Genomic DNA, 27,080 nt, shown 5'->3' on the forward strand with positions numbered 1-27,080 from the left:
AAATGAAGAACCAGGTGTTTTGATATATAGTTTTGATATAGCTCACGCTGGTGGAAAAACAAGATTTGTGGATAATGGAATACTTTTGTTTAAATCGCAATCAAAATCGTCATGATGACATGAATGGGAAAAATGTCATGCGATGGATGACGGAAAAAATTGTTCCTTATTTGCCACGTAATTTTATCGTGGTTATGGATAATGAACCATACCATTGCACACAAATTAACAAAGCACCCAGAATGAGCAATTTAAAAGTAATAAAAAACACAAAGGAGACCCAGTATATGAAGTCGAATATTTATTAAATCAACATGGACATGAGGTTGGGCGTTTATCATTGTGATTTAAATCCAATTAAAAAAAATATGGGCTATAGCCAAAAGACGTATCGCGGAGAAAGATGTTAGTCAAACTACAAGCGAAATATCTTCAATAACTGAAGCAGCGTTTAGTACCATAACTACGGAGAAATGGATTAATGTGTGTCAACACGTGGAAAAAATCGACTACAAATATTTCGTATCCGTCAGGTTATTGAATTAGAAAAATGTATAATTGATCCTACAAGTGACGATGGAAGCTCAGACTCTTCGGACGACAAAATGAGCGAAAATTCAAACAATTCAATGAAAGGCATTGACCCACTTGAAGACCATACTTATCCAAAATTAAAAAGTTCCGTTAGATGCCTAATAAATAAATTCTAAAAATATTTTATGTTGTTTCCATTTATTTTTAAAGTAAAACACTCTAAATCGGTCCAGGCGTTCTTGAGATATGGTGCGACCTGATATTATAAGCAGCAGTAATTATTACTTGTTATTATTTCGATACCTCCTAAGTATACTGAGTCAACTAACAAATTTAGGTATTTGGTTTTTTTTATATAAACGTACATAATTAACCATGATCTACACGTTAGTGTTAAATTTTTTTTAAAAAGAACTATAGTTACCGAGATAATTTCACGTATACTAAATCAATTTCAACATCTGTTAAAATCGTACATTGTATACTGATCCAAATAACGTTGTATCAGTGTTCGCGGGGCGTGAAAAGGGACGCATTGATACATGTTTATTTTGGCTCAGTATACGATGAATGACAGCCAGGGCGCATGCAACTTAAGTTAATATGCTCCTTTCATAAGTTTCTTCCAAGCAGTCAAGAAGATAATATTGAGACTACAAAAATATCGGTTTGCAAAACTATGTTCTTGGGAAGTCTTCTAAAGCGACTACCGTGAGACAGTATCGAGAAATATCAGTTAATACAAATATCAATATAGGTTTTCCTAAACCCAAAAAAGGTGTTTGTGAACAATGTCACATTTATGAAAATAACAAGCAAGTTACCCAGACAGATAAATAAAAGCATGAAGAGCATTTAAAAGAAAAAGAGAAAGCTAGAAAACAAAAGACACAGCAGCATTTGATCATCAAAAGTGTCTTAATGTAACGGGAACGTTAGTACTTTTTATTATAAACGGAAACTTATCTTCTCACGATATTCAGTCTGGGATCTCGACAAGGTTATTGTTTTTCATGGCATCAACAGTTTATAGAAGATACGGTGGGTGAAGGTGTCAAAGATTACCGGTTTCGGTCAGACAACCGTGGAAGCCAATATAGAAATAGGATTGTTTTCTTAATGTATCTGTTAGCTAGTTCGAAGTTCTGTATACATATATATTAGCCATCGCTTTCTAATAGTGGGTCACACTCAAAATGAAGGCGACAGTATACATGCTTTAATTGAAAGACAGACAAAAGATAAAATGCTTTATACGCCTTATCAATGGTATACAGCTTTTAGATTTGCCATATCCGACGAAAAACCATACAAAGTTATTGAAGTGTCTCAGGATTTAATAAAAGACTTTAAATCAAAGTAAGGACTTATAAACAACTGGACAACTACTAATGATGGATCTAAAATGCCTTGAAACAAAGTCACGCAAGTAGTTGTTAAAGCAGAAAATCCATTTAGGACATTTTATAAAACGAGTTACCAAGATGATGCTTACAAGTAGATAGATTGTGTAAAAAAACCTAAAGCTACACCAAATCGAAGAGAGTTGAATTTTAACATTGATAATATTTCTTTAGCTTATCAGACCCATTCCTATTTACCAAAATAAGTACAAACACTTCATGGATCTTTGTAAGACACTGGTGATTCCTAAGGAGTATCATTTGTTTTTGTAATAATTTGATTTCAAAAAACTCTAATGGAGCAGATGACAGTGATTCAGGCTGATTTTTTATACGTTAAATCTTTAAAATTTTCATTTATTTTGATAAACCATAAGGTTTAAAGCTATCCTTTGAGCGTCCTAAACTTTTTATATACTTTTGTTATACATTTATATTATTTTTAATAATATTGTTTAACGTAAGTTACTATTTTTAGTTCCTATCATTTTTATTGATGTTTGTTACTTATTATGAAACTTTAATGATACTACATTGATAATTTGTTTTAGTTGCATTGTTAAACTTGTAGCATTTAGTAAGGCTAAATAATATTAACAAAAAGTTTAAAAATTGAAATAGTTATAACTAAAAATACATTATAATTCTTAAAAATGCGTTGTTTTTGTTAATGAGTCTACTTCTTCCTTGCTTTTATTAATTTCGTAAGGTATTAGAAATAAAATTAGTAATTAAAAAGCCTCGATTAATTATATTAGTCCAGTATACGTTGAGGTTTAAAATTCTAACATAGCTAATTACTTTCCTAGTATAATGAGTCAAGTGATGTAATTTCAATATTTTATTATTAAGTGAGACGAAAAACCCCGAAACTAACCAAAAGTAAGATGATAATAATTAAATGATAATCATATTCCATAATATGTTGGTGTAAACTATAGATTTTGATGTACAACGTACATGAATATAACTGGTAGTTAAACCATTTTACTATTGAGTCCCGCCCGTGTATACTAAGTCATGTACATAAAATAGCATTTAAGAACAAAAATCAGCAAACTCATGTTATACCAAAGGAAGAGCTTTCAATCTTTATTATAAAAACATTAAATTTATTCTGAATTAGTTTGATTTCACAAAAATATAAACGATTTGCCTTAAAATGGCTCTCCTGTAAAATTACTAAAATGTCAGTTGACTCATTATACTTAGGAGGTATCGATTTGGTCGTAGTTCACTTGATTTACCTAGTTACATTATTTCCTTATCTCCCGTTTATGTTTATGATCGGAAAGCAATTTTCCATAACTAGCAACATTAGCTACGCCACCAGTCGCGCGCAGACTTAACTGGCGCGCACTCTACATTTATTTTGTTTCCTTAATCAATATTTGTCCAACTGACATACCTACCTACCTATCATATATTATCTAGAATTCAAAACACCAAGTTTGATTTCCATAATGCTAGTATGGCTATGGAAACCATACATTTGGTGGCATAGCTTCTTTTTTCAACGTGTTCTAACGTTTTAATATCAGTAAAATATTCAAAAATTCAAGAATTTTTATGGCTATTCTTTTTATTTTTATCGATAAATAATGTCGACAAAGACAGTACTATCGTGAATGGTAACTGCCAACCTACGAAAGATTATTTTATTTTCACGCATTGGAATAGCTTTAAAAATCAAATTATTATCATATAACATATTCTTTTGCTATTATTATTCGGTTGCTATTTTTGTTGCTATTATTCTTATTTAATGCTTTAGTTTATACAAGGACATCCATTTAAACGAAAGTAAATAATTTCTGTAATGTCAAAACTGACATTTGAATTTTGAGTATTGGTTTTTGATAATGGTAACACTTGTCTTAGATCTCTATGTGCCGGCATCGCGCGTGAACGTGTCGGAAAATCGAAATAAATTATCTAAATCATCATGTCTGACGAATATTTTTATGGTAAGCTGCATTTTTTAATATCTGTTTGATCCTATGTTAATATTATTTTATTACTAAGAAGCGTACTTTGCATAGAATTCCCTAAAACATTTTAGCGTCAAACTTTGACACCCGGTACTTCGCCATTTTCTGATATCCTTGTGTAATTTTTATCATACTTTTCCGTAAATTTATATTGTGAAATAGTATATTTGATTTGATGAGACGAATCAACCTTTTTAATGATTTGCTATATGTCTAATGAAGGATTATAATGTTGCCGCCATTTTTAGTTCTGTTTAGTAATTGTTGAAAATATTCGCATTGTGAATCTTGGTAATACTTAATTTTCTATTGGTTGTTAAAGGTGATTAAAGGGCGTGCTATAAAACTTAACTCATGCTTAGAGTAAACGTGGTACATTCTAAGGTTAGGCGCGTATTTTGAAATCTAGAATGGCGTCCATAGTGTCCGTCTCATTCTTAGCGTCGTAACTGTAATTTGCTAAATATACCTTTTTTTAACCATGAATGTTGTTTGTGTTAAGGTTATTGTAAATTTTGACATGCGTACCGCGCTTTTTCAGGCGTTACCCTGTCATCGTCACATCAGTCTGAGACGTGGGACCCTGAAGCGAAAGCAGATTACCCACGAAGCAATAAACTTCTTATTCGCACAGCCTTACTTGGTCCTGATGCCAAGCCAGATGAACTTAATGTTGTACAGGTAAATTGTCTTGGTCTTCATATTATAACCTCTAGTTCATGTATTGGAAATAATATAGACTTATTTATTTTTATTCATTTCAGGTTGAAACAATGTGTCTACAAGACTCTATTAAAATCCCAGTGGCCATCTTGAAGGTTGGGGAAACAAGACAAGCCCGATTGGATATTGAGTTCCCAGATGCGCCAGTTACATTTACACTCACACAGGTAATATGTAGTTATAACACTTAGACCAGTGTACTTAGTACTTTAGGTAATTTGGAGCATTCAGATATAATTACATATTTATGCTTTCCTTCCTTACTTACTATTATTAAATGATGATAAAATAACCATTGGTTCTATTGATGGATAGTACAATGTCGTTTTGATGGTGTACAGTCCAAGCATGATCACATTGAGGCATTTGTCTGATTTTCTCTACTTGGAAACCTAACACATGCATATACATATAATTGTTACTGTATTAACATAATTTTTGTTAAAGGGTTCAGGTCCAGTGCATTTAATTGGTCAGCACTTACTTGGTGCTTTGGTTGAAGAGTTTGAAGATATGGAAGAAATGGAAGAAGAGATGCTGGATGAGGAAGAAGGTGATGATTCCCAATTCAAGGTGTGTATTAACATTATTCATCCAAAATTTTATTGCAGTTGTTTGTGAATTTATAAATTTTGAAGGCTTAAAAGTATATTCTACTTCATATAACTGAGTAGCAAACTGAATTTACAGGAAGATGAAAATAAAAGGAAAGCAGCTGGCAAGCGCAAGACGAATGAGGTACTGAAAACCTTCAACTAATATTAAATTATATGAAAATGCAAACAGAGGGAAAAGGGCCAGTGGTCCATTTCTTCAAACTTATGATGGCACAGATTAAAAAATTACTTATGTATTAATCAAAAGCTTAATTGGTCCTTTTAATTCTTTAGAGCATAATACTTTGCTGTCATGTTTGACAAAACTGGACCTTAAAATTGTATGTTTAAGTAATATCAAAATTGGCTGTTGGTTTTCTGTACTCATTCTTATCCCCTTTACCTTCTGAAAGCTTCATATTTTTTCAAAATATAATTAAATATTGATAATTCAGTATTTCTTAGTTTAAATCAATTTTCGTCCTTATAGTTCGTTCCTTATAGTTATATATTTGAATTATCCTTGAAGTTATATATTTAACCATTTAAAACACCAACTTATTTTGGTGACTTTAAATTTTTTTACATATTTAAAAAACTTTTTATACTTCTATAGGATGAAGATGATGAAGACGGTCAAGAAGGCCCAAAGAGTAAGAAATCAAAAATGGCCAACAATGCCAAAGGCAAAGCTGCGTCACCTAAGAAAAACGCTAAGAAGTAAACTTAATGTCGCTACCTATCTTTGCCACACTGTATACCACAAACAGTGAGTACCACACACTCAAAAGCGAATACCGTAGTATTTTTTCCTCTAGACGCGAGTATTTGTACACTTAAGTATTATTGACTCCTTACTGACTTCTAGTAAAATCAAATTGTATTATGGCATTTTGATAGTGTCATTTCTAGTAAATTATTTACTACCAGATCAAACTATTAAAACAGTTATCACTTAAACTTTGCAATAATTTCATATGTAATAATGCAGCTTTGTCAGTAAATTGCCATGCTGTTTTAAGACTGAATTCATTTAATGGATAATATTAGGCAATTTGTTTGTAGTTCACAGTGTGGCTTTGTCATCATAGTTTTAACATAGTATGATAATAATAGGTTAACTTGTATGATGTGAGGGAGTGTTGTGTGAATGCTTGCAAGAGTTATGTAGACTGGGGCCCAACTGCAGTTTGACATTTTTAAATACTATATATAAGTTAAAATAAATGAGCTAGGAATTTAATCTCAGACAGATGGTGCAATGCAGCTGTGACTTTCAAATTGAAAGAAGCTTGCAATTTAAAACACCAAGCCAAATTTTTTTGGTGTTATGAGTATATAATATCATTGTCAACACCTATAAGATCTCTACAGATATAATTGGGTCACCAGTCACTTAAGACACCTATCCTTGTAGTATTTGTGTAGGTTCTATACTTATAGCCATTACACTCTAAGGATGATGTCTTACAAAACAGTGTACTATTGTACGAAGTTTTTTAACATAATTTTTTTTCATTCCTGTGTTATAATAGCATTAATAAGTTTAAAAATTCATGCAAATGTATTTAAGTTAATTTAAGCGTAATCAGTGTACTGCCGGATGACACGTAGTTAAAACCTTATGATTTTTCAATATGAAAAAAACTGATAATCTATTATTTGTTTGTACATATACATATTACATAAGAATGTAATAGAATAAACCTTTCTAAGCAGATATGTTTTTAATTTGAATGTTCGTAAATAAAATGTCCATTTGCCTTATATTTTTTTATTAAAAATACTACCCATTTCATTAGTAGTTCTTAAAAATAATACAAGAATCGTTCAATTGCGACTTTTATGTAATTCGGTAGGCTGTATCGCGGAGTTTTTTGTAGAAACTCTTTAAAACAATACATCACTATTCTACGATGGTTTCACCGGCGTACGTGATATAGTGAAGTGATGTTTTCTTCGCATTTTATTCCGTTGCCTATGTTATTTTATTAAATATCAAATCATCACGAAACAATAACAAATCAGCGGCCCAGACTATAAGTAATTAAATCATTCCTGTTATAATGTTATTGTAACCTTTTTAAGATTTTCTACGTGCACATGTAACTGTTGGTACAAAAAAAAAACAGTGGAGGAATCACTTTTCTATAATTCAAAAATCGACGTGTAGGTACTGATATCTAATTTCCTATAAAAGATCAGTATTATGTATTTATAATATAATTTTAACCGATAAGGATTTAGAGCTGTCCAGGAAACAATCCTTAGGTGAGCAGGTTGCCGAGTGTCGGCTAGTCACTTTTACCAGCGCTTCACTTTTTACAGTCACTTTAACCTTCTAAGATAATTATTATTTGTATACCTAGGTAGATAGTATACACAATACAGATTTACGTAGCCGTGCAGGAAGGACATCATCATCTTGCTTCGCCTTGTTATTTAGTTGATCTACGCCAAAAATCCACTGCTAGTTCAGTTCTTTTATGGTGCTTATTTACACCTTTCGGAAAACGCCTAAATATCTTTTAACAATTAGTAGGTAAATCCACAGACAAGCAACATACCCTTTTCGTCACATTGGCTATGCAATTCTCATAAATATATTTTATGTTTCATTACCGAATTAACTATTTCAAAGATTTTTTAAATTTATCTTTGCTATGTTGCTCAAAATTATACTATCTATTAGTGAAAACGGAAAGAGGTCATATCAGTAATAATAATTCTTTCAGATAACTTGCATAAGATGGACGAAAAAAATTGTTCCATTACCATATATGGCCATCCTTCATTAGTTATTTTTCGATGAGGTTACTACTCATATCTATAGAGTAAATATTATTGATTTTAGATGGTAAACAACCCAAGTGAATTTTCCATTGTTTATTCCTGGAATAAGGTGTTCAAATAGAAATATTTTATGAGAATTAAATTTTAAAAAGCGTATAATATTCAATTGTTTATATTGTGAAACTAATAAAATTTATTGCAATGAAAATATTTACAATTTCCTAGACCTACAAAGTAGTAATTAAATTTTTTTATCCTAATAAAATCAATCCAAATGTAAAAAAAATATTTAACAATTTATTGTGATTGTATCAAAAATAAAACAATTAATGCTTATTTCCTATCTAGTAGTGCTTGTAAGATTCGGTTTCGTTCCCTCTGAATATTATTTGAATCCTCTATAACCTTTACTAGTCGCTCAAATTTATCTTTCCCTTTTATTTCATGAACATCTTTTACAATACTGGTAATTTCTTTTAGTGTAACATTATCCATACATGCATGTTTGCATTCTTTCTTAATTAATTTTGGTTGATCATAAATTTTTTCAAAGTATGAATAGTAGGGCCATGTGCTAGTTTTTCCACTGATTTGCTTTCTTTCAGCCATTCGTAAATAAGTTTGTTTTAGATTTCTAAATTTTTTATCACATTCTCCAGCAGTTAAACCTATTTTTGATGCTATAGTTCTCCACAGAGGTTTTTTTTTTACCAGAGGATCCCAAAACTTTTCTTTATTATCAAGGTAAAAGTTAAGAAGTTCTTTTACATAATCCTGCTCACCTACCCTGTATAAAATTTGCTGACCATCATTGGTAACAGAATATGCTTCATTTTCAAAAATTGTTGAGAATTCTTTATAGTATTTCCATTTTGTAACTGATCTACCTGTATCAACCCTCATTTTAAGCCTTAAATATGTTTGTTTTAAGTTTCTAAACTTTCTGTCACAGCTGCTCGGGCTTTCACCCACTTTTCTTGAAATTTCCCGCCACAACTCTTTTTTTTGATATTTAGGATTCTTAAACATGTGTGCTATTTCTGCATATGCATTTATAAGTAATCTTATTTTATTTCTATCCCATGGCCCCAAATCTGGATTATAATTGTAATATATCCTTTCAAAATACTGATGATAAGTCCATTTTATTAATTTCCCAGTTTCCCTACTTCTTTGAAGCCAATTTAAATAAGTTCTTTTTAAACTTTTGAATTTATGATAACAATTATATTCTGTTGTTTGCAACCGAGCAGCAATTTCTTTCCAGACATCTTTATGCAAATAATTTGGGTCTCTAAATTTATTGATATTTTCAATATAGATACTTAACAATTGTCTAATTTTAGAATCTTCCCATGGTTCTAATACAGTAAAAGACAGTTTACAATCTTTAAAAAACTCTTCACAAATATTAAAATATTTCCATTTAATATCTTTGCCTAAATTTTTCTTTTTCATTAATCTAAGATAGATTCGTCGAAGGCCTCTGAACTTCTTGTCACATTCTTCTGGTGTAGTTCCCAATAAGGCAGCTATCTCTGCCCACTCAATCTGTTCTATTGTTGAGGGGTTGTATCCATTTTGAAGACATAGGGTTAAAAGTAACTGAACTTTATTTCTGTCCCAAAAGATATCATCTCTTATGGAAGCTGTTTCTTTAATTTCTTTAGCAGTTTCTTCCTGAAGAACTGGTTGTATATTGTCTTGTACTTGCACATATTGTCTATTATCACTATGTACACCTGCATCCACTATAAACCTTGCCTCTTGGCCTGAAAATAACATAAATATTACATTTTTTGTCTAAATATTTCAGACCAAAAAGTGCTAGATTTAAGAATACACACTTTGTGGATTTGGAATGGTAAAATTATTACTCGAAAATATAACATTTCTATGGTCTTCACGAACGACAAACCAATAGTTTTGGTTGTGTGTATTAGCCGCGTCCATCCTTTGTGTATTGGGAGTCTTTTCAATTATTAAATAGATGTTGAGACTATCAGTGACATCACGTCACGAAAGCTGCACACTGCACACACATGACACAGTGAAATTCCTTAAAAAAAGAAATACAAATAAATATGATAAATGAATATATTATATATTTCAGAGTATGCACTATGCACTATTCGAGTACTGAGTAGGTATTTAAATTTTAAATGAATATGTATTGTCATTTTGGTTTAGGAACTGAAATCTAGAGGGCGCGACTTTATAATTATAAATTTACGTAGGTATTAATTTATATACAGACAGAACAGCATATAAGGCACGAGTGAAACTAAATAAATAAAAGTTTAAACATCATTGAGATCATAATAATCAAAATGACTATAAATAGGAAGACTATATGGAATATTTTCTTAGGCTTATTTATCAAAGGTGTCATCATTAATGTTAGCGATTAAGTTGTATGAGCTAGTTGAATTTGACAGAAAAATTAAAAGTAACAATTTACTAAGTAACTTGAACCAATCCAAGTGAGATGTCTCATTCACAGATAAGTCATATATGTTTAGAGAGAGTTTTTTAGTAAATAGGAGCTATCTACCCTTACTTTTCACGCGATTATTTGTTTATTTTTTTCTAAGTTAGAATAATAGGTCACTACACATACAACAAGATGGTTGTGGCTGACTTACACGATAAAATGTTTACTAAGCCGCTTAATATTTTCGTTGAGATGCTCTAGTATTTATAGTTGAAGATCTGAAAATTAGAGCGAGTATTTTTTTAGCAATACAATACAGTTTCTGTTTTTATTTTAGATTCTTCACATTATCTGTACATGGACTGCATCTAGTATCTACGGGTTGTGAGAACGATCAGCGAATCATAAAGCAAAGAAAAACCAAAGCCAACAACGGCCATTTTTAAGTTACATTCACTTCACAGTACTGTTTTTATTTTTTGTAGTGTTGATGAATTGTGATTTGTGTTGCTATAATTTCATTAATAAGTAACAAATTAAACTTCCTTATTATATAGGTAAGATTTAGTTATGTAGAGAGTACTTAAGTTTTTAGCAGTTCTGTTGTGTTACTGTTAATATGCAATGTGTGTTGGGTTATTTTGTACCGGCGTCATAGGTTCAGTCAAGGTTGTAAATTGTAATATATTCTTTGGCGGGAAAAGGATGCGAAAAATTTGGATTATTGATATTAAAATTTATTTGTCATAATTAGAATTTTAAAACATATATAAAACTTAAAAGTAACTTATTTCAGATATAATACATTCCACTTTTAATCCATTCAAAACTCAAAACAACTAATGACTAGACACGATAAACATTTTATGTTTGTTTTGATGAGTGAATTATCATTCACCATCAGAATAATTTGCTACAAATCCAATAAATTGTTGACATATGTGATTTGCTTTAGTCTTCTCTAAAACTTAGCATCTTATAATATAAAATGCAAATTATTTAAATAATATCTAGATTATTTAAGCAAAATTACCTTGTTGAATAGATGTCAGGTGGTAGACTTATAGTGCTGGATCGCGCTGGTCGCGATGCCAAGCAGTATGCCCTTACAGAGGGTTTGGCCACGCTTGGCTCTGATCTGGCTTGTGACATCCGCCTAATGCTACCAGCAGTCAGTCCCCACCATGCTACTGTTATGGTACAAGCAAATCAGGTAAGTGACAAAATACATATTTTGCATATTATGTACTCATACTAATAGAATTACTAAAATAATAGAATATCCCCATTATAGTAGTAGTAGAAAGTAGGTAAACATACTAGAAAACCACATAGTTTATAAAGCAATAACTGCAAGTTGATTAGTCAAAAGATATAGCCACCTGCATTTGGCTGATATACAGGGTATAGTGACAGACAATAATATGGCTAAGAAAAATTACCTCAGACTATAATATTACAATGCTTAAAATGTTGTGCTTACAGACTGTAGTACAGAGTGTATCTGAAGGTGTCACTTTGCTGAATGATGTGCCAGTAAGTGTAGCTGTACTAAGGCATGGTGATATCATTTCTATGGGTGGACGGGCTCTACGTTGGGAGTATTCACAACCACAGCACAGACCCCACTCTAAACCACAACCACGTAAGCATATATCTGATGGAATTAGTCTATACTGCTTTAAAGCAATTAATATTTTTTATATGAGTGAAAAATTTATTTATAGTTTATAGTTTTATAAACCGCTGAACAATCGAGTTATTTGAAGGCCTGATTTGTAGGCCTCAATAGTCATAACTATTTGTGGTTCACACAGTTTGTTATAGTATAATTTTATAAATAGTATAATTTAAGAATACTTATTTAAAGTGATACATAAAATATTGAAATAAAAAATTACAGAATGCATGTTTTGTTACAAGTTCCAACATAATAACTAAACCTTAACTTAATAATTTGACCCTTAATTTATTTAATATGTTGTTTTTGATGTGTATTTTTATTAATTTTATATTTTCAAAATTCATAATTAATAGAAAGTATCTATAAACCATTTCTCTGCTTCCGATTCGCTGCAGCTTTAGTAGCAATAAACAAGACTCGAAACAGAGGTAAGGGTCACAGAAGTCGCTCCAGTGATCCAGTACTCCATGATACACCTGCTCATAATCAGAGAGCTTCACTACCTGGTGAGTATAACCAATTAAATGATTTCTTATTGCTTCCTTTTATAAGATCTACATTAGAAGTTTTACTTAAACTAATATTTTTTCCATAAATATTTCTAAAACAGACAAATTATTTCATATAAATTAATTACTTGCAGCTTCAAGTATGAAGCAAGTGGCTATAGTTCAACCGCAGAGAAGAAATGTAATGCAGGGTGAGTATATATAAGATGCAGTGCTGGTTTTAAAGGTTCAAAAGACTGCACATAATAAAGGATATGAGTCCACATATTATATTTCAATGAAAATGACATTAAATTTTTTCTATAGTTGCTTTAATGTGAAACCAAGTGGATTCTTTAAAAATATCAAAGGAAATGTTGTTTACTATTCGGGATGTCAATTTTTTTTAGTTTAGGGCCATGCATGTCTTGATTGCCCTCCCAAGGATATACGGAAGTAATAGTCACAGTTAAAAGCTAAAAAGATAATAAATTCTTTAAAGTTTTAGAGTATAATTAGGTTACCACAAATTTTTAATAAATTTATCCAGCCATATTCCATTTCTAATAAGGCTTAAAACCATTTTGACATGGGATACAGTTTTTAAGGGATAAAATTAAAAATACGTCTTCTGAATTTGATGGTACTGATTATGTAGGAATCTCGGGGGCCCTTGATTTGAACCCCTCCAAGTAATTCTGACGGAGTTGCGTCTAAGTATAAAAAAAAAAATATTTTCAACCTGTAATTGAAATTTGTTAAACGGAACGTACATTTTATACTTTTCCATTAATTATTAAAACATTTCAAGACGCGTGTAGTTCAAAACATGTGAAACGAAACGCAAACCGTTATAAATGAATGAAGATTTTAACAGAAATTACACTGACAGATTCAATCCGTTAAATTTACGTGAATGTGTTTCTGGGTTTATTGATATATTTTTTGGAATCTTGGCGATATTACAATCGCGGTAATTATTTACAGCACTATTAATTAAATATTTACTACATTTTTACTGTTATATTAATATTTATTTACATGTAACTAGATCTTGCTTAAGTTAAGTCCGCATTTATAACAGCATCGATTCAGCCAACATCAACTGATGTGTTACTAGTATGTTCCACCCCTTGAGTGTTATTTTAATTGCTATGTAATGTTATCCCCAAGCGTAGAGCATTTATTTAAATAACAGTTACCGGCGCCTTTTTGAAAAGAATCTCGCTGTTGGCCTTTTTTAAGAGCTTTTACAGATCAGTACTGGCGGTTTTGGCGAGCTTAGCTCGGTTAAGTTTAGCGGTTTAAGTTAATGAGCATAATTTTTTTAGGAGAACCAAGTTGCGCTACCGAATTGACTGATTCTAGTCAAATTGAAAACACGGAAAATGAAAACACTCAAGAAACAATTACGAGGTATTATAATTATTTAGATTTAGTTTATATTTATGTTGTATAGATCTGTTGTTCTCGCAATTTTTCATAGTCGAATATGGTACTCCTACGAGTGCGGTGATTCACTCAATGATAACATTTATTTTTTAAAGATATTGCATATGTTCTTTAATATTGTGGAACTTTTTTTTCTATTATTGTGCGCTCTACACTCGCCCGCGAATCGCGGCCGTGAACTTCGCGTTTTTATGTGTCTATCCACAATCGCGAAGCTTCGCAGTCTCGTTCGCGGCCTCAAAGAAGATGGACGACGACGACGAGATAATATCGCGTCCTATAACTGGACATTAGTAATTCTCCCACAGGTATATCCAAAATGTCACTTATCCGCGTCCTGGCATCGTGGATCTTATTTTTAATTTTATGGTCCTTGTGTTTGGACTGCCAAAGTATTGGTTGGGATTGAAAACACACAATAAATTTTAATTCAAGTTTATTATTCCACGTAGTACTCATTTAAAAAAAAGAACGTTGCTTAGTACGCAATAAATAATGCACAACCACTTGTGGAGACGTCTTCTCAGCTACTGCGACAAACTGCGAGTTTGGATTGTGTTCGCGTTCGCGCGCTGTGAACCAAGCGCGAACCTTTGTCGCGGGACAAAAAACCGACACCGAACGGGGAACGGCGCGAAGCGAAAACGCGAACGCGCGAAACCATCTACACTCGCGTTTCGCGGCTTTCGCGGCCCTTCGCGCCGCGAGTGTAGAGCGCACTTATCAATTGTTTTCGCGCATGCGATGAAAGATGTTTTATAGGCATTTTTTTACACCTTTTAACGTTATTGTAGTTTTAGGTTTCCTATTTTTTTCTTGCAATGTAACATTTACACTATTTTTATTTATTTTATTATTTGCCTACATTAATCAGTGATAATGAATTCAAAGGGTGAAATAATTTTTAAAATCGTCCTTTTTGAGCCAATTCGTTATAAACATACTTACGTACAAATCTTTACTCTTTAGAATATCAGTATAGATAACATAACATATATTTCGTACATATAGCTATCACACCCGTACAGGTTTAATTAAATAATTTACTAATAAAATTGTTTTAGGAAATCGGCACGGCCAAGCCAAAAAAGTCTCCAAACAATTACTAAGGCTTCAGAATGGATTGAGTCGCGTAAAAGCTCGCGAGCGCCTATCACACCGACACGAACACGGAACAACCTCACACCGTCAGATTTACAATCTCGAACTAAATCTGCCACCCGACCAATGACACAGAGAGACACACAATTGCGTTCAAAATCCCTGGCGTGCATACCGTTAGAAACTAAAGGAGAAAAAACAAAGGTGACATTAACACCGAGACAAACACAGTCACGATCCAAAATCCTAGATGGGACACAAATAGAAATAAAAATTACTCGGGCGACTCTCACACCGAAAGAAACACGTGAAGTCCTTTCAAAGTCAGCGGTTACACCAATCGACACAAATGCAGAACCCAAATCTGGAACACGGAAGTCCCTTACGCCAAGAGATGCCTTATTAGAACCCGTAGAAGTTGGATCGAAACAAACAAAAACTTCAATACGGACTACACCGAGACAAACGCAATCAAGTTCAAAAGTTGATGTTACCCCATTGCAATCAAGAACACCAGCGAAATCAACAGTACGGGCATATACGCCTAGGGAAACACGCAAATCGCGCATCAGTACTTTGGGATCCGCGACCAACTCGGTTAAATCACGAAATGCGCTAATACTCAAAGCAGCAAGGGATTCGCGAAAATCATCACTTATACCAACACTATCAAAATCAAGAACGCAAGCAATTACACCGACAGAAAACCGTGAACCGGGTTCAAATATACATACAGACAGACGAACACCGTTGAATCAGTCGAAATCTTTGTTGGCACGTTCTGCACAGAGTACCTCAACTTCTGTACTGAGTCGGTCTCGGCTGACAAGTACGCCGACATCGTCCAATAGACAGGCGCAGTTCCCAGAGAAGCGCGTACTACCGCCGCGAGCGAGAACGTTGACACCGCGGGCTCAAGAGTTCGCAACAAACAAGTCGCTTACGTTGCGGACGTCGCGCGATACATCGCTTCGTTTGACGGTGTTACGAAAGAGTCACAGGCCCGTTAAAATACAGGCACCCACGTTGATTGGTAAGTAACAATGACGTACCAATTCTTAAAAGGCCGGCAACGCACTCGCGAGCCCTCTGGCATTTAGTGTCCATGGGCGACGGTATAACTTAACATCAGATGAGCCTCCTGCCCGTTTGCCCCGTGTTCTATAAAAAAAAAGTTGATTATTCTTTAGTCTTAATCTATTGTGCTTAAACAGGCTGGGTTATTAACGTAGAGTTTTCATAGAAAGTGCATTTAGGTACTGGGAAAAAACATGTGTGCAATTCACATGTTGTAGAATTGAAACCTTAAATTTTGTTTTTAAGATAATGAGATGAATGTAATTTTAATTTTTAAGTTTGATATCAATTATTAATTTTAATAATTACTACAATGCTCTTTTAACCACCTAAATGCATTAAAGTTATCTATAAATTATTTCTTTTTCTTTAAAATTTCAGTTTAATATCAATCTATTATTTGCTAAAAACTACAATAATTCGATGAAATCAAATTGATTTTCAAAAAAGACATTCATACGATTTAACTTGGTAGAAAATGAGATAGGAATCACTTTAAATTAGTGTAGTAAGAAGTTTTTATTTTTTACTTCAAAAACATTTTATATTTATAGATGAATTTCATCTAATTATATAATTAAATTAAATTAATCTCTTATTTTTTATTAATTATTTTTGCATATCATACACACATATTTTTTAATTCAGAAAATGATCAAATACACTAATTTAATGTTATAACACTGTGTCTCATTTTCTCCCACGTTAAATCGTATGAATTTGTGTCTGCCTCTTTATAGTCTTTATTTGTTCCATCGACATTTAAATAACGATGCTAACGTAGTTTTCACTTCAAAATCCACTGTTTCTCTGAGGACATCAGGGCTGTGAACTGCACGCTTAACGTAATGCAAAGTAGATGAAAGGTTATTTTTACATTATTTGTGTTTGTATTCAAAAGATATTCATATTATATACATATTACATTTGATTTAAAACGTAAGACGTTTCTCAAGCCCACGATTTAACATTAAATTAAATAGAAACAATTAAGTTATAAACGTTACTGTAAATTGCAAATTATGCATTATCTTGACATCAACAAAAACTGACCTCATTAAATTGTTCATGATATTTTTTACAATTACACAGACAGAAAAAATGTATTGACGTCGTTATCAGAGAATTTATACGAACTTGAATATATTACCTTAACATTGTCCTCTACTAATTTTTAATTTAATTCGTCTGGCTGTATTTCCTTTACGACGATTATAGCTAGCATTTACAAGTAAATGCATTTAAAAAAGGCGCTTAACAAAGATGAGAATTTAAAATTTATTTTAATAGGATACTATTAATTTTATTTAAATTGCTTCATAATAAACATGTACAGTATTTTAAATGTGTATGATAAAACAATAATTAATACAGGATTTATTAGGAAAATATGTTCTAATAATGAAATTTTGCATTATGCATACACCTTTAGTTGCAAATCTAACTGTTTGCGATAAAGACGATTTTTACGAAACAAAACGTGAAAGTGATGACTAAGTCTGCGCTTGGCCGTCATTATTCGTTCGCATTTCTTACTTTAAATACTCATTTTTTGTCAATTTCGGAAGCAATATTACTTAAATACAATTATATTGACTTTTATAAAAAAAAATCTTATTTTAATAAAAACAATACAGTGTTTTAGTCTGGTTAGATGAATGTTGTTAAATTGTTTGTTATTGTGTTAATATAATAGTGCTGTTTTAAGAAAAAAAATCCATATTCTTTAAATTACTAAAATGCTTTTAAGAATATTTCGTTCAATATGTGATTATGTATCCTCATCCATAGACCACACTAAGCAAGCTGCTTTATTACTGATGACACGTCATACAAAGTCAAAGTCTCCAAACGCGGTGTCTACTGTTGTGGTCAAACCATCTCCAATGTCAAAATCACTGAAAAGAAACTCTCGAGGACTAAGAGAAAGCTTGGCGAGGAAACGAAAAGTAAGTTTCAACTACATAGTTTAAGTTTCTAGCTATTCTCATGCTTAACCTATAAAATGAATGTTTCATTCAATCTGGCCAGTTGTGTTTGACAACTATCATATATTTTACGTTACAATTTTGGTACAAAAGAAAGAGGTATGAGAGATTATTACAAATACCCAATATTTACGATGAATACAATAGACAACTGGGCCTTGAATTTAATCATAATTTTATAGTTAATTATTGTTATCATACGAATGCGAAAAAGTTGTTTTAGTACAATTTACTTTTACCATCAAGTTATGGAAATATACATATCATTTATTTAAAAATTGCAGAGTTCGGTGCTAAACACTAGCGACGAACTTTCAACACGAAGAAGTTTATCTTGTCCATCTGCAAGAAAAAGTTCTATGAAATCTACTCTTAAGGATCCAATGAGTGGACGGAAAACGGAATCAATTAAATTCGATCTGAGCAATCTAGAACATGGTACTAAGTCCGATCGATTAATATCATCAGTGGTCACCGTGGATACGACAAATCAGACTTTTGATAGTATATCAAGCAACGGCTCACCATCTTTAAGAAGGTCCATACATTCGAGAAGCAGTCGTATCATCGAAAAGACTTTGGGTAGTCCTATGACCGTAACTGAAACTACCGAAACTTCAATCGCTACCTCTCCTAAGTCAAGGTCTTCGCGCGGTTCTCTTATTGTCCAGAAAGCTCTTGAGGAAACTCTTAAAACACAAAATGACACATCAGCCCAAACAAATCTAACAAAAACACTAAGTCCACGTGCCGAAACTTATTCAATAGTGGATTTGGTCTCTCGCGATTCTAATGCTACGGAATATAATACGATTGATTCCACGCCTTTTGGAACTCCTCGAAGTCACAGAGAAACCAGATCTTTCGCTGTAGCGTTACCTTCCAGCACACCGTATAAAGTGCCGATAAATAGAAGTTTGCAATATGAGAATGGGAATGACACACCGCCACACACAGAATCACCTGAAGTTATTACACCCCAAAATGATGAAAATAATAAACCTGTTGCGAGTACTAAAGTTTCTAAGAGGTCCCGTAGCAAATCTAGATTAAACGATAGTGATCTGTTCCTATTGGAAGACGAAGATTCACCGAGAACGTCGAAAAGAGCTGATAAATCGGCTACCAATTCTTTAGACGTTTCGCATTTGAAGAGAAAATTATCCCAAAGTCTTACCGAGTCCGATGAAGAGTCAGATAAAAGTGACAAAAATGTATTTGCCAAGGTTCCTAAAAATAGTTTAAGTAATGTCAGAATTAAAGAACTATTCGCTAAATCTCCTCAAAATGACCTGCGCCGTGTTTCGGGAGTAAAGACCTTATTTAAATCGTTGAGGAAGCAAAATACACCGAAAAATACTCTTGAAGATGTGAAAGGTGTTAAAAGATTATTTAAAGAAAAAGAAAAAACACCTAAGAATACGCTAGAAGACGTAAGTGGAGTTAAAGGGTTATTTAGGCGGAGTCCTCGAAACGATTTGAGAGTATCTGGAGTAAAGGACGCTTTACGTATAAAATCGCCCAAAAATGATTTAACTGATGTACGCGGGGTGAGGCGTTTATACCGACTGGAAAAAGAACGATATAGCAGCAACGTAAGCGGAATCGAAGAAATGTTCAAAGAAACTTCAGATATGGACACAACATTTGATCTACTGATGAACAAGCCTCCATTACGGACCTATAAAGCAGCGAGTGCGCAGAAAATGAAACAAAAATCAAAAACACGCCTAGAAAAATCTTTGTACGATTCGACCTCAATACACGTGGATCGCTGGAACAAGAATAATGAAATTAAAGTGTACAACGAAAAAAGTTTGCCTCTAAAGAAAAGATCAATTAAGACTTTAAAATCGACTCCAGTTAAAGGCAATGTGACGCTAAACTCAACAGAGTTATGCCAAATCTCTCCTATCACAAAGCAAGCGTCTGTTGATACAGCCGGGTGAGTTGATTTTTATTTTACTTTGCTTTTTGTACTATTTTAATATCACAATTCATCATCCTTTGAAATAAAAAAATATATAAACTCACTGCTTGTTGTAATATATTCCATATCTTCTTTCAGTACGTCACATTTGGATGACAACACCATTGACATCAGCGTTAATAATAGTTCCGTATCACTCGGAAAGACGACACGATCCACAAGACAAAATCGCAGCGCGTTGAAAAATAGCACTTCTACTATTAAACAAACTATCGTCGAAGAAAATCCATCCATGTCACTAGTGATTCACAAAAAATCTCCAATAGTCAAATCGATCAGAAAAACGCGTCAACGACGGATGCAACAGCAATCAGATAGTGACCAAAACAAAGAAATTGCGGAATCGAAGGACCAAAAGTTGAGAGAAACAAAAACTAAACGACGAACTGTCAAAACGTCTGAACCAGAGACGGAAACAATCTCAGTACGGAGAACGACACGTTCTAAAGCAACGTCGCCACGGAAATCCAGTGGTAGACGCGTGTCGATTGTAATAAAAAAACCGACGGCGAGAGTGACGCGTAGAGGCAAAATCCCGGTAGAAGAACAAAATGATAAAGCGAAAAAAACAAAAGCGGGCCCTAATAAAAATGAAGAACACGCTGTTGAAGGCGAAGCGCGTGTTTTAACGAATCCAACACCGAAAATTCGGAAAAGGGTCGTCATTGTAATTCCGACCAGAACCCCCCTCGCTTCAGCTAGGAAAACTCGAAGTAGAGTGGCCGCCCAAGCTAAGAATAAGGTATTGTTTAGTATATTTTTATCTTCTAATATATGTATAAAATTCTTGTGTCACGGGGTTAGTAACCGAACACCTCCGAAACGGCTCGACCGATTCTCATGAAATTTTGTGTGCGTATTGGGTAGGTCTGATCAATCGAACAACATCTATTTTTCATCCGCCTAAATTTTTTAATTTATTTTTTAGACAAAATTTTTCGTTTTTATTTTTTTACGATGCACCATACAAAAATACATGCAACCCTAAATTTTCACCCCTCTACAATCATCCTTTAGTTTTTTTTTGTTAATTATAAACTAATTTTTTGGCACAAAAACAGCAAAACAACGTATGCCGGGTCAGCTAGTTGTAATTATATAATTTAATATTTTTAATAACATGAGTTGACTGAACATCACTTTTGGTAAATACATGATATTTTTTCTGCATACTTTATTACCTTTAATAAGAACCAGTTCTAAAATCAAGACTGCCAAGTATTTAGTCCTACAAAATGCGTGTAGGCATGATATATTTTCATAAAAGCGGAAAATAATTTAATAAAGCGACGAAAAATAAGGATTTATTAGTGAATCAAGGCTAGATTTCATTATTTTTCTGTTTAAATTAAACAGAATTTTGGAAAGAGTTAACTTACTTTGTTAAATTTAAATTAACTTTTATCTTTTGTTGTTAATAGTGCTACGTTGTTATAGTTAGACATATGAAACAAATAAATTTTATGAAAAAAATAAATGTCGCATAGCAAATAAGAATTAAATTAGTTTGTATTTGCCACGCCGGTTCATCTTTCGTGCATCTCAATTTTATGTTCAAATCACATTTTTTTTCGCAGGCTACTAAAGGAATTATCGCAACCCCTTCGACAACTCGCAAGGGTAAGGGTAAGAAAGTCGAACCTGCTGAAAATCAAGGTTAGTAAATGTTTAAAACGTTGTTTGTCTGTCCTCTAACATAGTCTGTGTCACAAATTCAAATTCAAAAATCATTTATTCATGTAGGTAACATATAATTTACACTTATGAACGTCAAAAAAAGAAATATACATTAAATGCTTCTAATTTTACATTTACTGCCAAATCAAGCGAGTAGAACGGAAGAGAAGAACTGGCAATAAACTCTCCGTCATTTTTTTAATCGCCAAGTTTTTCCTTTTACACAACGTTTGTAAGGAGCTGCAACCATTACACTATGTTCCATATGACATATTGAGTAATAAAGAATAATAAAATAAATTAAAAACAAAGATTTGTCCTCTATCAGCAGGAGGCATGGTCACAGTATTGAAGTATTTTATAATTTATAAACCATATAAAAACTATTTGTTTAGAATAAAATCGTACGAAAATCTACAACTTTGCAACGTATATGTAATGTACGTACTGGAAGCTTATATCTCTACAATGAGTTTGTCTTTAAATAGTTAGCGTACAAAACGTCTATGTCAAACATTTGTATGAAAATTCTTAACTGATTCTGGTAATTTAAAGTATAATTATTATTAATATTTTATTTTTAAATATATAAATAATAGCCTGTGTTCGGACATAATATTTAAAATTACTATTTCTTTAATAAACAGTTACAGAAAAACCAAAAAGAAAACAAGCTGAAAAGAAGAATCCAGAAGTCGTGGTTGAAGTAAAGACTCGAGCTAAAGCCACTAAGAAACTTGTTGCTACCGAAGTTGAGAAGAAAACCCAAAAAGGAAAGAAGGTAAATGTAAAAAAAAAGGATTAGGTTGGATTGCTCAAACATCAGGATATTCGGGTGTAACATGTAGGATTCGATTTCCTGTTACATATTTAAATTTATTCGCATTTTTTATTTTCTCGTGTTCAAATGATATTTTGGGATATCCATAAGACATCGACATATACCACCAATAGAGTTTTCTGTAGACATTTTCAATGTGTATAATACGTAGTATGTACATTATTTTGATAAATCTTGTAGGGTTCAGTCTGCGTTTGCAATATAAGCGGGAAAAATTTAATTAGTTACGACATCACATTAGAAACCTCTAAAATAACAGTATTTCTCCACTATTTATTGGATGTATATATAAACCTCCCATTTCGATCGCTCATCTATTAAAAAAATCGCATCAAATTCCGTTGCGTAGTTTTAGAGAATTAAGCATATATACATAGCTACAGAGACAGCGATTTGGTTTTATACTATGTAGCGATTTTCAAGTTATCTTTGCAATAAAATTTTCAGAATTTTTATATTGTGTTATTGAATAACTTTTATATTTTATAGGAGGTTCCAAAAGCGAAAGAAATTGTGACGCCGCCGACAGGCCGGAAGAAGAAATCGCCCGACACCACGCCTGTCGAAAATGAAGGTAAATTCCCAAATAACTTTTGGCACCGGCTCTTCTGTATTAACTTAGGACAAAAATCTTACTATTTATCAATTACAATTAGTTTTGCACTCTTAAGAACAGAGTTCGGTGAATCAATTTTGTTCAATTCTATTGGTTTTCGCCGATTCTCCGTTCCGCTGCCTACTACGCTCCGGCGGACAGGCATGAATCATACCTTACATAGTTATAATTAAGTTTTACATTGATAAAGTAAAGCTTAATTAGTCAAAAATATTCAGTCGTCAATATCAATAGTATCACCCAAATAACAGTTTTATATTAACTGAAATCTATAAATCAGATATTGAAAAGCCAAAAAGGGGAAGAAAAAAAGCGGTTAAAACATCTGTCACAGAAGTTAAGAAGCAAACTGAAGTAAAGACACGAGCAAAAGCTAATGTTCAGGCTGGTTCCAGTAAAGGGGATAACAAAACGGCTCAACCCAAAGGAAAAAAGGTAATTAAAGTTATTTTAATTTTCTACATATTAACTTTATTACTACTTGTTTTTCAAATATTATATATAATAATAATACATTCAAATTTTCAAATTCAAAATCATTTATTCATGTTGGTAACATAATGTACACTTATGAACGTCAAAAGAAGAAATTTAATGTATTTAAATGCTTCTAATTTACATTTACTGCCAGTTCTCAAATCAAGGGTGTAGACCGGAAGAGAAGAACTGGCAATAAACTCTCCGCCACTCTTTTTAATAGCCAAGGTTTTTTCTTTTACACAACGTTTGTAAAGAGCTGCAACCATTACACCATGTTCCATATGAAATCTTAAATAATAAGGAATAATAAAATGAAATATAGCTTTTATATTTCGAAAGTCTGTCATCTTTAATTATATTCTTAATGCTTGAATATATCTGGGAGTTTGGTGTTCTTCTTGGCAAAAGCCTGTTCTAATCCTTTTCACTGTTCTCTATCCTTTGCATCTCTTCTCCAATATTAGCCTGCTGTTAATTTGAGTTCGTCCTCCCATATTTTGCGTGGTCGGCCTCTTCTTCGTTTTCCGACTCTAGATTTTTCACGGGGATTTCGCAGCATATGATCCGTCCATCACCATTTCATTGGATATATCTTAGTGAAAATATTTTTCACACTTGTTTTAGCTGTTTTTCTTTGTTTGTGTAATTTTCTTAGTTACGCGTCCTTCTTTCCATAGATTTTTGGCCATAGATTAGCAGCCATAGATAAGGATCGAATACAGGTGTTAAAGACATTGCTCTTTATGTTTTTGCTGTAATCTGTTGTTTTCATTCTGTGTCCATTTAAATATTAAATGATCTTAAAATTTGTCAAAGAAACATGCATTATCATTAATCAAGTATTATTTTATCTGTAGTTACTATAATTAAATATTTGGAGTAAATTACTCTATATTTGGAGAAATATTAAAATGTAATTTAATTTAGGTCGCGTCGGCTAAGGAACCAATTGCGCCCGCTACAAGTCGTAAGAGGAAATCTCCCGATGTCACGCCTGCTACGAAAGGTAACTTTGCATTATGACTGAAATAACATTAGAAAAAAAATCATATTTCATAAGTTTCAATTATATGGGCCGACGTCGTATCGGACTCCCAGTATAGTGTGGGAATTTGGTTCTAGTAGTAGATTAATCAAACAAACGATTTTTGTTGTTGGTGAAAATTTGGCGTTTATAAATAAATAAATAAACTAGTAAAACAAATTTAATAAAATCTAGACTTCTAATTTTCCATAAAAGCCATGGTAGAGGTATTTTGTTTTCAATTATTTTGTCTTTTTGAAAAATCATGGCATTTAACAGGTATATATAGTAAAAAAAATTATATTCGTTTGTTACATATGACTTATATTTAACGAATAATTTTCTTTTTCAGAAACATCTGTAGCCGCTAAAAGGCGAAAGGCAGCCGAACTGACTGTGCCGGCTCGCACAACACGCTCTAAAGCTGGTAATTAAAAAATTTCGCGTAGAATAACTAGTCTTAAAGACATTTATCAAGGTCTTTAAGCTGTGTTTTCTCTTACTGTTCGTTATTGGTACGAATATTTTTTTTAAAATTATATTTGTTTTCAGGGTCTCAACCAAAAATCCGCGGCCAAAAAAGATAGACAACGAGGCTGTTTATAGTTAAGTTCAGTACAAATTACATTTAAGTCAAAATTTATCAATTTGTGTTCGTTGTAAATTTTATGAATATTAGGAGTGTAAAGAGTTTTTAGAATGTTTAATTATTTGGTAGTCATTTATAGGAGTGTATTGAACTGAAAGATTTGACGGTTTTACATTATTTTAATGTTATGTTAAAGTCCTCTCATAGAGGCTCGTTTTAAAGTTAAAATTGTGTAACGTGATTAAATAGTGTTATTGTATTTAATAATAATCAATCGGAAATAAATGACTTTAATTATGTATTGTGTTAGGATACGCCCAAATACATAATCAAGTTGAAAAATTTCGAAGAGTAATTTAAAAAAAAATTGTAGTTATATTCATTAACCTTTAAATAATTGGGCATAAGTTTGCGTACACTAGCGTTATCTTTACTAATTATCTACTTGTAGTTTATTTCTTTAATTATAATAATTTTATTTTTTATTTACTATTACTTTATGATTAAGCATTTTATCTAAATTTTTAACGATTTAAGCTCATCTGCTGACTGTACTTTAATTAAAACATTGCCAATTGTAGGGTTAAATAGTATTTTTGTATCGTTTTAAGTAATTAAAGATATTTAAAGTGTTTATAGTTTTTATTTGTCTTTCAAATTCCTTATTAAATTTATATTAAACGAAGTTTTTGACTCTCAAGCCTTAACGAATTTAATTAGGTTTTCAAAAGTAACGTGATTAAACTTATTTTATTAAAAAGTACCTGTTATCTAATAATAATACATTTCCAATTAAATATTCCAATTTATGTGTCAAGGCAGTATTCCAAGCAAAACTTCTTCACGAACAAAGTACAAGTGGTGCCAAAACGACATTTCACGGTGCATGAAAATAGCTCGCTTTATTATTAAACATAAAAAATATTACATATCATACATGTATTGAAGCAAAAACATTTAATGGGATCGAGAATGTGAATCCTCCATTTTTTTTCACAGCTTAACGAAACAAGCTTGTACGATAGATTTTAATATGTGAATTGGTTTTTATGTTATTAATTTTTATCCCAATCCAATATCCTAGTTCTAATCCTTGGAATGTAAGATATTTATATAACAAAGGTAACTAAGATAAAATAAATAATGAGCTTAGCCGCGTGGATTAGATCAATGTCTTATTAAATAATGAGCTTGCAACAGCGGTATAAAAATAAAATTTTATATAATATTCGTTACCAATTATACCAATAAAAAATCATAAAACTAATAATTACCCCCCACGGTACTCATTATCTAAATATCATCGTAAATTCAAAATTTATAAAAACCTGTCGGACTCATTTTCTAACAGCACGCGAATAAAAAAGTTTGAAAAATAAAGTTTTGCAAATTTACATATATATATATTTCGTCATACGTTAAAAGAAAGGGAGACCGTGCTTTTCCTAGTAATATGTACTATATGGACCACGGAAAACAGGTTGATGTCATCTATACTGATAAGTGATTACAGTACCTAAATGCTTTGACCGCATAGACCACAGCATTCTCCATGGGAAGTGGGTTTACACGGCGACCTATTTCGTTTGTTCAAATCGT

The 27,080-nt window shown here is 32.2% G+C and overlaps 3 protein-coding genes across 5 annotated transcripts; 2 read left to right on the forward strand and 1 right to left on the reverse strand.

The window, feature by feature from the left end:
• Positions 1–3,776: 3,776 nt before the first annotated feature.
• Positions 3,777–6,965, forward strand: LOC110994131 (nucleoplasmin-like protein). Of its 2 annotated transcripts, XM_022260637.2 has the most exons (6): positions 3,777–3,904; positions 4,470–4,609; positions 4,693–4,818; positions 5,099–5,224; positions 5,342–5,389; positions 5,864–6,965. In XM_022260637.2, exons 1-6 carry the CDS (start codon positions 3,883–3,885, stop codon positions 5,969–5,971), a joined length of 570 nt encoding a protein of 189 aa, XP_022116329.1. In that variant the 5' UTR covers positions 3,777–3,882; the 3' UTR covers positions 5,972–6,965. The 2 variants fall into 2 exon arrangements, with proteins under 2 accessions (XP_022116329.1, XP_022116330.1); XM_022260638.2 differs by lacking the exon at positions 5,342–5,389 and having other exon boundaries at positions 3,778–3,904.
• A 1,359-nt stretch (positions 6,966–8,324) lies between these two features.
• On the reverse strand, positions 8,325–10,171 carry LOC110994142. Its single transcript, XM_022260653.2, has 2 exons — positions 9,888–10,171; positions 8,325–9,812 (listed from the first exon to the last, which is right to left on the reverse strand). Exons 1-2 carry the CDS (start codon positions 9,991–9,993, stop codon positions 8,374–8,376), a joined length of 1,545 nt encoding a protein of 514 aa, XP_022116345.1. The 5' UTR covers positions 9,994–10,171; the 3' UTR covers positions 8,325–8,373.
• A 706-nt stretch (positions 10,172–10,877) lies between these two features.
• LOC110994138 (serine/arginine repetitive matrix protein 2) lies at positions 10,878–26,113 on the forward strand. 2 transcript variants are annotated; one of them, XM_022260648.2, is made up of 17 exons: positions 10,878–11,031; positions 11,520–11,687; positions 11,960–12,119; positions 12,554–12,664; positions 12,802–12,858; positions 13,978–14,062; positions 15,163–16,232; positions 18,068–18,225; positions 18,549–20,209; positions 20,333–20,996; positions 21,832–21,910; positions 22,579–22,712; positions 23,262–23,346; positions 23,669–23,823; positions 24,796–24,874; positions 25,245–25,319; positions 25,445–26,113. In XM_022260648.2, exons 2-17 carry the CDS (start codon positions 11,520–11,522, stop codon positions 25,477–25,479), a joined length of 4,776 nt encoding a protein of 1,591 aa, XP_022116340.2. In that variant the 5' UTR covers positions 10,878–11,031; the 3' UTR covers positions 25,480–26,113. The 2 variants fall into 2 exon arrangements, with proteins under 2 accessions (XP_022116340.2, XP_045486001.1); XM_045630045.1 differs by having other exon boundaries at positions 23,265–23,346.
• The last annotated feature ends 967 nt before the right edge of the window (positions 26,114–27,080 follow it).

Source organism: Pieris rapae, chromosome 11 (assembly GCF_905147795.1).
Source record: "Pieris rapae chromosome 11, ilPieRapa1.1, whole genome shotgun sequence".
NCBI classification, from domain to species: domain Eukaryota; kingdom Metazoa; phylum Arthropoda; class Insecta; order Lepidoptera; family Pieridae; genus Pieris; species Pieris rapae.

Coding starts and splice junctions, on each gene's coding strand:
- LOC110994131 (XM_022260637.2), top strand. CDS start 3,883: ATGTCTGACGAATATTTTTATG. Junction 4,819..5,098: donor TTACATTTACACTCACACAG/GTAATATGTAGT, acceptor TTTTTGTTAAAG/GGTTCAGGTCCAGTGCATTT. Junction 5,225..5,341: donor GTGATGATTCCCAATTCAAG/GTGTGTATTAAC, acceptor CTGAATTTACAG/GAAGATGAAAATAAAAGGAA.
- LOC110994142 (XM_022260653.2), bottom strand. CDS start 9,993: ATGGACGCGGCTAATACACACAACCAAAACTATTGGTTTGTCGTTCGT. Junction 9,813..9,887: donor TACCATTCCAAATCCACAAA/GTGTGTATTCTT, acceptor TGTTATTTTCAG/GCCAAGAGGCAAGGTTTATA.
- LOC110994138 (XM_022260648.2), top strand. CDS start 11,520: ATGTCAGGTGGTAGACTTATAGTGCTGGATCGCGCTGGTCGCGATGCC. Junction 12,665..12,801: donor TCAGAGAGCTTCACTACCTG/GTGAGTATAACC, acceptor AATTACTTGCAG/CTTCAAGTATGAAGCAAGTG. Junction 16,233..18,067: donor ACAGGCACCCACGTTGATTG/GTAAGTAACAAT, acceptor CCTCATCCATAG/ACCACACTAAGCAAGCTGCT.